At 36.5% G+C, this 12006-nt stretch overlaps 1 protein-coding gene across 3 annotated transcripts in view; it reads left to right on the top strand.

Annotated features, from left to right (window-relative positions):
* The window catches only part of VWA8 (von Willebrand factor A domain containing 8), a 283177-nt gene that overhangs the window by 209943 nt on the left and 61228 nt on the right, over nt 1-12006 (top strand). For all 3 annotated transcript variants that reach the window (XM_037894686.2, XM_043533390.1, XM_007061314.4), the window contains exons 35-37: nt 739-940; nt 5031-5112; nt 8719-8923. In XM_037894686.2, the coding sequence (XP_037750614.1) occupies nt 739-940; nt 5031-5112; nt 8719-8923 (489 nt within the window). The remainder of the gene's footprint in view (nt 1-738; nt 941-5030; nt 5113-8718; nt 8924-12006) is intronic.

Here is a 12006-nt window from a genome sequence, read left to right on the forward strand (position 1 = left end):
GGGAGACTAAAAGGATTAGGGCTGTTCATCTTAGAAAAGAGACAATGATGGGGGGATATGATATAGGTTTATAAAATCATGAATGATGTGGCAAAAGTGAATAGAAAAGTGTTATTTACCCCTTCACAAAATACAAAAACCAGTGATCACCTGATTATATTAATAGGCAGCAGGTTTAATACAAACAAGGGGAAGTACTTTTTCACACAATGCACAACTAACCTGTGGAACTCATTGCCTTGGGATGTTATGGTGGCCAAAAGTATAAATGTGTTCATAAAACAACCGGATAAGTTCATGGAGGATAAGTCCATCAATGGCTATTAGCCAAGATGGTCAGGGACGCAGCCCCATGCTCGGAATGACCCTAAACCTCTGACTGCCAGAAGCTGGGAGTGGAAGACGGGGTGGACTACTCCATAATTTCCCTGTTCTGTACACTCTTCCTGAAGATCTGGTACAGGCCACTGCCAGAGACAGGGTACTGGGCAAGAAGAGCCTTGGTCTGACCCAATATGGCTGTTTTTATTTTAGTAGAAGCTCACGCATCTTGTCAGTAGAAGCTCCCTCAAAGACAGAGACAGCCAACTCTTCTACCTGTCGTGGCATGAACTGAGAATTGTTCAGAATGGTTACGTTTGATTTGAAATGGGAGCTTGTCAAAACCATTTGTTTAAAGGGTGCTTTATACAAGTCTTTGCTCACTGAAGTCCTCAAGTTACCTTCTCTCTCTCTCAGTCTCCCAATGAGGTGTACAGCTGGAAAAGAGACTCGTCACTGGGCAACAGACATGCTTCTCCTTCTGATCCATTTTACTATGGGAGGCGCAGTAAAACTGGAGTTGCAAAACAAATCAATTGTGTGACTTTATTAGCTACTAATCAGATAGTCAGAATTTTAGCACCTGGAGATGTCCCTTTGAAAGAACTTTATCCAAAAGGTAAGAGATATATCGTATTTCAACTATATCAACTGTAGATGAAGGCTTTGTTTTAATTGGAGAGTACTCATGTTGTATGTTTATAAAGTACTTCAAAGAATCAGAAAGCAAACATTTCAAATCCTAACTGGATTTGGGGAGAAAGATGGGAGTTGCACGCATTTTACCAATTCTAGAATGAATTTAGCGCACATTAAAGATCCTAAATTGTAAGATTAGGGAATTAAGTCATCTGAATACCCACAGAACAGGTATCCTAGTGGAGTTAATCCTGGTGGAGTTAATTGTGTCTTCAGTAACTTGACTCTGTGGCCATCTGTGCACGTACATGCTCTAAGGTAGAAGGGGTGTTCGTGAGGTTCAGGCACAGGTAAATCTGCTACAGATTCCTTGTGTAGCCTTTGGCAAATCACTTCATTTCTCTGTGCCAGTACATCATCGGGGTGTTGTAAGCTTAATCCACAAATGTTTGTAAAGTGCCTTCGCATCTGTGGATGGAAAGTGGCATAGTAGAACAAAATATTTTTATTATATTGAGCATATGCAATTCCTGAGTCTAACTGCTTTTCTTCCATTGATTTGCTATGTTGCCTTGGGAAATCATTTAATGTATCTACCTCAGTTTCCTCATCTGCCAAATGGGATATTATTGTATTTCCTTATCTGCTTCCCAGGAAAATCACATTTGACTATTTATTATATTTTGTGGATGAATGTTTATATACAATTTATTAATAATTTCCCTAATTTTATAATTTCCCTGTTTATATATAATTTCCCTAATAAAAACAGATTGCTTTAATGTAATGTACTTCTTTTTAAATTGATTAGTGTTTTATTTTGTTATTAAGTGTATTTTATTTTTAAACCACTCAAATGATTAATATTCTTTTATTGTGGCTGACTCACTCATTCTGATGTGTGAAATCTACTTTGATTTCAGGGATAAAATGCATGCCTCTTACATTCTTGAGCTTGTATGTGTAGCAGAAGGTTGCTTATTCACACCATTTATTCTGCAAAACTGAGTTGTCATGTGAAACAGAAGAAAGTTGCATATAAAACAATCATTAAAAATCACTGTAAGCTTGGCTTTATGCATGAGCAAATGCTGTAGAATGCTGATTCAGCAACTGTTGCAATTTGTTATAATAAAAAAACAAAAAATATTTGTTCTAAGTATCCAGCCAAATTGAAATAACTGGAATTTGGTGTGTAGCCCTACTTTTCCTATCCTCCCCAGTAACTGGTCAGTTTTGGCACACAGCCTTCCATTTCTATTAAGAATTTAAAATACTTCAGCCAGATTCTAACACAGTGCAATACTTTTTGTCAAGATTGTTCCAGCAGCAGCAAACAAAGAAGTTGTTCTTTATTTTATTGGAACTGGTAACTTAGATAGTAGCTATATTTAAAAAAAAAAAAAAAAAAGGGCAAATAATTAACTCTCCAAAGAATACCAAATAAATCTGTGCCCTCAAATATAAACATAAGTAAGGGATCGTGTCATATTTCAGTAATATACTTATTAAATCTGAAAGCAAGGATGTGTAAATTAGGGCTACTTAAGGGCAAACATGGACTTGTGCATTTATCATTTACTGGGTATGGATTTAAAATAACTGCTTACTTCTACCACATCACATGAAGGCAGACAACTAAATATTGACAAATATTATAAAAGCTTTTATACAAATACAAGTCTAAAAATAAATATGGGTGCAGATGAGGACCTGGTATTACATTAGGATATTGATATAATAGGCATCAGAGAAAGTTTTTGGAATTATGATGATCAATAGGATGTGGAAACACCAGGGTACAAAATATATAGCAATGACAAAGTAGGTCAGAGTGGTGGGGGCATGGCACTATATGTGAAAGAAAGCATAGAGTCAAATATAGTAAAAATCTTATTTACATAGGCTCTCTATGGATAGAAATTTCATGTTTCAATAATAAGCGTATAGCAGTAGGCATATGCTACTGACCACCTTACCAGGATGGTGACATGATTGTGGAATGTCCAGGGAGATTAGAGAGGATACAAAAACTGAAAACCCAGTAATAATGGGGGATTTCAACTATTCCCATATTGACTGGGAACGTCACCTCAGGATGGAATGCAGAATAAAATTTCTGCTTCTTGGAGTCGCTAGTCCTGGAACCCACAAGGAGACAGGTAGTTCTTGGTATAGTCCTAAGTGTAAGCATGATCTGGTCTATAACGTGACGAAAGCTGAACCGCTCGGTAATAGCAACCATAAATTATTTAAATGTAACATCCCCGGGGGTGGGGAGGAGGAGAATACCAAAGAAACACACCGCAGTAGCCTTTCACTTCAAACAGGAGAACTGCAGGAAAATGAGGATGCTAGGAACAGTCACAAGAGTGAAATGCCTGCAAGCTGCATGTAAACTTTTTAAAAACACCATAACAGAGGCTCAAACTATATGTATACTTCAAATAAAACAAAAACAGGACCAAAAACTACCAGCGTGGCTAAACAGAGTAAAGGAGGTGGTTAGAAACAAAAAGACATCTTTTAAAAATTGAAAGTCAAATGTACTGAGGAAAATAGAAAGAAACAGAACTCTGGCAAGTCAAGTGTACAAGTATAATTAGGCAGGCCAAAAAAGAATTTGAAGAGCACCTAGCAAAAGACACAAAATCTAACAAGCAAAAAACTAAGTACATCAGAAACAGGAAGCCTGCCAAACAATCTGTAGGGCAACTGAACGATTTGAGATGCTAACGGAGCATCGGTCTTTAATACAGAGGATGTGAGAGATTACCACACCAGAGCCATCCTTTCAGTTGACATATCTGAAGAACTGTCCCAAATTGAGGTGTAGAGGAAGTAGAGGAAGTTTTGGAACAAGCTAAACATTAATAAGTTATAAGGACCAGATGGTATTCCCCAAGCGTTCTGAAGGAACTCAAATATGAAATTACAGAACTACTAACTGTGGTATGTAACTTATTGCGTACCAGATGATTGGTAGATAGCTAATGTGACGCTGATTTTTAAAAACCTCTAGAGGCGATCCTGGTAATTATGAGCTGGTAAGCCTAACTTCAGACCTGGGCAGATTGGTTGAAACTATAGTAAAGAATAGACTTATCAGACACAGAGATGAACACAATATGCTGGGAAGGAGTCAGTCTGGCTTTTGTAAAGGGAAATCATGCCTCATCAGTATATTAGAATTCCTTGCTGGGGTCAACCAATATGTGGACAAGGGTGATCCAGGATATATATACTTGGATTTTCAGGAATCCTTTGACAAGGTCACCCACCAAAGGCTCTTAAGCAAAGTAAGGAGTCATGGGATAGGAGGGAAGGTCCTCTCATGGATCCATAACTGGTTAAAAGAAGGAAACAAAGGGTAGGAATAAATGGTCAGTTTTCACAGTGGGGAGAGGATCTGTCCTGTTCAATATATTCATAAATGATCTGAATAGGAGGAGAGACTAAAAGAATTAGGGCTGTTCAGCTTAGAAAAGAGACAACTAAGGGGCAATATGATAGAGGCCTATAAAATCATCAATGGTGTGGACAAAATGAGCAGAGATGTGTTATTTACCCTTTCACGCAATACAAAAACCAGGGGTCACCTGATTAAATTAATAGGCAGCAGATTTAATTTAAAAAATTACCTCACAGTTAATATGTACCTTGCGATTTTCAAGATTTTTAAAAGCACTGTGTTTTGAAATGCTCCACAAATATACTGTCAATCAGATGAACAATATGAATTATCTTCGATGACAGGTAAAAGAAATGAGGTAGAGGTTGCAATAATGCCTGATGGGCATTTTTGTGACCAGGACTTTATTTGTTTTGACATCCACTGCACTGTACAACGTTGCTCTTTTATTATTGTGGCCTCCTAATTTGCTGACTATTATATCAGTAATAAAATTCAATAAATGCAATGTATAGACCTACATTTAATTTGAAAGTTTATCATTTTCTGTTATGTCCTATATAATGTATGTTTAAATTTAATCTGATAGATACAAGTGTAATATTTTTTTAATGATGTAGCTAAAGTAATTTTCTTTAACAAATGTATTTATCTGCAGATATCGCTCCTCCACAAACAGCTGGATATCTGGAAGTAACAGACCTTAATTCAAAGAAACTTAAATACATCCCTATTCCCAGGTATCTGATTTCCATCAGTAAAACAAGCTCATCTTGTAGGAATAACAAATACAGTTCATTAAGTTCTATTATTTAGAATAGATACTTGCTTTTATATTTTCTATGTGACGCATGGGTGGGTTTTCGGTACACTGTTTCCTTATTATCTATTGGATTATTTAATGTTGTGAAAGTAATTTTTACTCCAATGTGCAGAACTCTTCAGCAACTGTGTATGGTGTACTCCTCTATTAAAAAGTTGTATTTATCCATTAGCTAGTACCCAGGAAGAAATTTGTGTTAGCAATTGATATTAGAGGCACCTTCCTCTTCTCCTTTTTCTCCTCTCCCCATTTCCTCTCTTCCCCTGTCTCACCCTTTGTCTCCTCATCTTCCTTGCTTCCTTCCTTCTCTTTTTTCATCTGTCCCTTCTCGTCTTCATATTTCTATCTCTCCAGGGTCTAATATAGAGAGGAAAGACAGTCCGGTGGTAGGGGGACCTGAGCTCCAAGTTCCTGCTCCACCAGACTTCCTGTGAGATCTTGGGAAAATCACTTAAGTCTGTCTTTGCCTCAGTTCCCTGTCTGTAAAATGCAGTTTCTTGCCTCACAGGGGTGTTGGATGATAAACACCTTAAAAATTGTGAGGCCATATGAGTACCTTAGATAGATTGTATGGCCTCCACGTTATAGTACCTGACAGCCTACGTTAATAAATTCATCTTCAACAAGTGCAAAGTATAATTTTAAAAGCATACTTTGCTTATGAATTGTCATTTTTCACAATGATAAAGGTTTCCTTGAATAACAGTCTCCCAGCTTTTCATTGGTACTGCACATGTGTGTATAACCAAAATGAATGAAATATTATATTGATTTTAAAAAAACCTGTCTCATTCCATATGATCTTTAAGAGCATGTATGGAATGAGACCAGATTTTAAATGTATTCTGCTTCCTTCCAATTGAACTTTGAGGGTACATTTGGAATTATTTCCTGAATTTTGAATGCTTCATTTTGCATCACTAACATTCTTTAGTGTAGGTTTTTTTAATGGAATCCACTATGTAAATGAGCAATCTACATTTCTATTTGTAGTACAGTGTAGTTTTATCTAAAAATGATTGTTCATCCATGTTTCTCATGGTTTGCATAACCTAAAAGTTCTGAATATATTCAGCCAAAGAGCAAATCTGCAGCTAGATCTTTTGTCCTATCAATCTGTAGAGAGCATTTGGCAGGGAAATGCATTGTTTGCAGGGCCTCAGCACATAGGTTAAAAGGCATGAATTCATAGTAATACAGATGAAAGTCCTGTTTGGGTCTTTCCTCCAAATCTGGGTGGGTAGCTTATATTCAGAACCTTTTTGGTTCCGGAGTTGCTTCTTATTATGGAGCAGTGATAGTTGCTTCATAAGTGAGATTGAAGCTAGTTTTCCATTATAAGCCCTATTTTCAAACTCCCAAAACATCCCCCAAAAGGTAACTTTCTGTCTGAAATTACATATGCCACATGTTGTGTCAGCATATTCTGCCTGTTAAAGTTTTCAAAAATATGTTCAAAGGTCCAAATAGATTATAAAATTCCATTTCCTTTTTAAGGGTTAATTTCTAATGCCCTATAACACAAACATATACATATATTAAAACATTCCTAACTACAGAAAACTAGATATGTTAGTTGCTACACCATATATTTAAAATAGTTAAAATAACAAACTTTCAGGACCTACATATCACTACATAACGTTATTGCATCACTATTATTAGCGCATTTCATAACACCAAACAGATCAATCATTCCAATTCTGTCCATGAAAATATTTGTTTACTCCAACACATTACACAATAAAAAAAATTATAGAACTCTGACAACTTAACATGGGACTGTATTCCTCTTGAAATATTTACTACACATTTAATAAACAATACATAAAATCAATAGCATACATCCGACAGCACATTTATGTTACAGAATAAACTAAAGGGTTTAGGTCAGATTGGCACGATCAATCAGGTGGGATGATGGTGAACAATGCAGGATAATACAGTAGTAAAAAACAGACTGGATCCCCAAATTATTCATTTCCACTCTTTGTAATTTTTGTATGTTTTAAGAAATTTAGAATGTCTTTAAAGAAAAGTAATATTGTTTCTGGGTATTAACAGGGCTCCACTGATATCTCTTTCAGCCTTAACATTCATTTCATTGCGTCGTAAGCCCATGCTTGCATTCTTACCCACCTAAGGATGCTTTTTTGAATCAAGGTTTCAGAGTTTTCCTTCTGGGTTAAGATCATGATACATGGTGCTAACTACTGCGTGTGGTAATGCAGACAGTTTTGTGGCATGAAACTAGTCCCACCATCATGTTATTTAGCTGTACTAATTTAATTTCACATTATTTAGATGATAAACCTTGTCTGCATACAGTCTACATGCAAATTAAATTGGATAGAAACCTATTTAGTTAAACTGATACAACCTCTCCTAGTGTGGGATTTAAGAGTCTTTAAATCAGTTCAGTTTAAGATGATTACAAACTGATTTAAGATGAACTGATTTAAGGGATTCTTAAACCTATATAACCTTAAGTTGCACCAGATCAATTTAGGCCTTATCTACATGGCAAGCCACAGTGTGAATCTACAGCATACCAGCTTGCTGCACAGTAGCTTCCCATGCAGACACAGGTACAGTGCACTGAAAGTCCTGGAGTTTGGCTTGGTGTACTACGATTTCAAGTAGTAGTAAGCCAAGCCGTACTCTAAGACTTCAGTGCACCGTAGCTGTGTCTACATCGTAAGTTACTGTGCAGCAAGCGGGTATGCTGTAGATTCACACCCTGGTTTCCCTCGCAGTAACTTGCCATGTAGACAAGGCTTAAATCATTTTAACTTCACACCTTTAATTAAATCGGTGCCACTTAGTGTGTAAACCAGGTCTTAGAGAAATTTTCCGTATTATTTCAAGTTATTTTCCAAAGTTACTATTGTGTTCTTTCCCATTTATTTTGTACTTTTCTGTTTTCCCTTGCCAAATATTTTTATAATCATAATTTTATCATATCTTTTATTTCTCTTCTCTGAGCCTTCCTGTAATTCCCAGCATGATAAGTTTGGGATCACTAATAACTTTGCTGCTGGCACCTGAATGAAGGTCATTCTTAGAGGTTATAACAGTCAGGATACAAATGCTCTTTTGGATTTCTGCTCAACTTAGCTATTTTCCAGATTTTCTGTGTTGCTTGCTTCCTGTTTGACCTGGTTATTTCATCCCCCCTTGTTCTCTCTAACAAGAGGACTGATCTCCTTAAAATAGATTGTAGAGAGAGGGTACTTATACAGCTACATTTGTCTTAGCTATCTTTTATTCAGCTATCAGTATTATGCAAACATCTTTCCACCCTATCTAGTTTGAGTATGTGGTGTGCTTTGGGTAATATAGTGGGACTACCAGGTCCAGTCTTGATCTCACTTGGATTGTCGATGGATCATATTCACTACTATACAGCTTTCTGTGATCTTGCTCAAGGGTATTTTTTAAAATTGGCACCATGGCTACAGAAATATTCTCTCTAGTGTCAATTGTGACTGTTAGATAAACCATATTTGGCTTTATTTTTCAGATCAGTGTCTCTCTCACCATATACATCATGGCTGTCAAAGATCTCGGACACAGACGTTCTGTTGGCGCCACTGGGCAAAGTAGGTTTGGTTACAGTGGATATGGGAGGCAGTGTCAGGCTTTGGGAGACAGGACTTGACAGCCTACAGCGCTCTCTGCAGGACTGGAGAAACATGATTGGACAAGAGGATGGTAGACCTGTGCAGGTAGGACTTTAAAAATCTCAAGTTAAAAATATTAACAAAACATTGCCAGTGAGTTGAAGTTTCTAGGTTGTTTAAAAAATAAATTGTGATGAAAAGTATCATGAAGTAGAATTAGACCTAGACCAGCAACAAAAATCAAATAGATCTTTTTGCAGAAAAATCATGTGGTCTTTTAAGAGCTTATTATAGGTGGAACTGATAGTAGGCAGCAGGATTAAAACAAACAAAAGGAAGTACTTCTTCACACAGTGCAGTCAACCTGTGGAACACGTTGCCAGGAGATGTTCTGAAGGTCAAAGGTATAACTGGATTAAAAAAAGAATTAGATAAGTTCATGTAGGATAGGTCCATCAATGACTATTAGCTGAAATGGACAGGGATACAACCCCATGGTCCAGGTATCCTAAACCTCCAACTACCAAAAGCTGGGATTGGACAACGGGATAGTGCACTCGAAGTTGCCCTTTTCTGTTCGTTCCCTTTGAAGCATCTGGCTCTGGCCACTGTTAGAAGACAGGATGCTGGGCCAGATGGACGACTGGTCTGACTCAATATGGCTGTTCTTACGTTCTGGTAGAAATGCCTGTTGTTACAGTTGCCTAACATTTCCAGGAAATCCTCCTGTTTTCAGTTTGCATTTTTACTAGACTTTAACCATTTGGGCTGAAATTTTCCAAGCTTGCCTTCTGCCTCATGATAGATTTTTTTTGAAAGTTTCAGTGAAAATATTTCAGCTATTTCCAAAATAGGTATTTTTCCACCAATCAAAGAAATTATTGGGAATTGTTTTAAGCGCTGTACCACCTCCATACTTTCGAAAAGGAACTTGAAACGTTGCAGGAGAACGGTCCAGTTTCGAGAGTGGTGTCTTTTGCTGTCCCCATGAGAATTTAGGCAGATTGGGCCAAATTGTAAGTGTCTCAAAAATTCCATTGCTGAATAGATTTGTAGATAATGACAATATACAACATGTAAGTAAAAAAATATATAAATATCTGTGAGTACTGTGTGTGTATAGGCATGCGTGCGCACACACAAAATACATATACATGTATCAGCTAGTGTGTATGTGCACTGCAGCAATATAATGGACAGAATCAGCACTATTCAACTGTCTCATAATCTGTATACTGTAAACAGTTAAAAGAGGTTTTCCTATACTTGAATCAGTAGGACATGAGGTTCAGAAGGATTTGAGTTCTATTCCAGCTTTTGCCATAAATTTCCAAGTAGCCATGCTGTGCAGTATATCAATCTCTATATAGCCCCATGTGGCCATAAATATGTTACTCCCTTTTTGTCTCTTTGCACAAAAAGGAATTGTAATCTTTATATGTAATTATAATTATTTCAGTTTTCATCAATCTATATAACCCCTTTTCCAGCACTTTCAAATGTGACAGTAGATTTAATCTTTTCTAAATTAAATCTTTCCACATTATTTTCAAGAGATCCAGTAGCCCAAAGTATAAATTGGATTTAGTAGGCAGAAAGTATAATTCTCCTTTCACTCTCTCTTCCTACCCCCAACTCCCATTCCACAAAATGTTCTGTATTTATAGAAATTTGTGCAACCACTAACATATTCTTGTTACTGGAGCAAATGCCTTTCATAAAAGTCATGAGAAAAGAAAACACTCTTTCAGTACCAACATTTGTGTTGTTATTTATTGCTTTACCAATGCCAGACATTTCCATTGTCAGTAAAGTAGTGCTAGTGCCATCTAATGGCCAAATGTAGTCGGTTTTAACGAGAGTATTTTGGTTGATGTGTACCAAGTATCAGAGGGGTAGCCGTGTTAGTCTGTGCCCATAAAAACAACGCGGAGTCCAGTGGCACCTTAAAGACTAACAGATTTATTTATAACAAATAAATGTGTTAGTCTTTAAGGTGCCACCAGACTCCTCGTTGTTTTTCGTTGATGTGGTTAATAACAAAATATCACTGTTCTTATCTTGGAAGAACAGTGTCAGGATTACTGGCTTTAATTAGTTTGTTCTGTAGCTCTCTTTTGATTCAGTCTCATCGAATTACTATAATTTCAGTCAACTCAGCTGAATATTTAAAAAAAATCTACTTTGTGCTTGCGAAGTATACTTCATCTGAAAATGTCAAAGCATATTACAACATTGAGTAATAATTATTACAGAAAGGCTACAGGATTTTCCCAAGCTCACAGAGTAATTTAATGGCAAATTAGTCATAGAATTTAGTTCTCTTGACATCAAATCTTCCTAACTACAAGACACATTGCCACTTTTTTGTTGGCTATAAGATTCTAAAAGTTAGAAAAATCCTGTTAGCACATCTACTTCTTCCTTCTGACAATGCAGGAGGTACGTCTCCTATCAGGGCACTGTCAGATTTTAAAATTATATAACATTGATTTGAACTGAAAGGCTGAGAAGAAACCCTACATTTTGGTCTGCAAATTCAGACCATATTCATTTCTGCACGTTTTTCAACTTTATATTACTTTTTTTTAAAAGGTCAGGATTTTGATTACAAATCAAACTTGCTGCAAAATGCATTATTTTCAGCACACAGCATTTTATAGAGCAGCAAGTAAATAATTTATCGTTTAGCATTTAACATATCTTTTTTTAAAAATGTTGGCACGCAATATGTGCACATTGTGAAATATAAGTTTACCTGGTGTGGGGAAGTGAGAAGGCCCTTTTTCCATATGCGGTTAGCCTTTTAATGGACATAGACATAATAGCTTTGTTTTATACATGGCATTTATTTTCATAAGCTAAGGGATGATATTGCAATGCATAAATATGTTCTCAAGTTATCCCCTATCAAAAGTAAAAATTATTACCCTATCTGAAAGTAAACAAGAAATAAGAAATGTGAATTTAACCTTGGCCTCAGGAGATACTGACAAGCTGCTCTGCTAAAAAAGCTGCATCAAAATATTGCTTAATACGCACATTTGAAGAATCAAAAGTGTCTTGCAGATCACATTTGTTCAAGTTGTTGGACTTTTCCTGGGTATTTAATGAGACATTTCTGACCCCTCCACCGAACAACACAACATGTCTGCTAGGCTTCTGTCCTTTGAAGCAAAATGGTTTGA

This window comes from Chelonia mydas, chromosome 1 (genome assembly GCF_015237465.2).
Source record: "Chelonia mydas isolate rCheMyd1 chromosome 1, rCheMyd1.pri.v2, whole genome shotgun sequence".
Classification (NCBI taxonomy): domain Eukaryota; kingdom Metazoa; phylum Chordata; order Testudines; family Cheloniidae; genus Chelonia; species Chelonia mydas.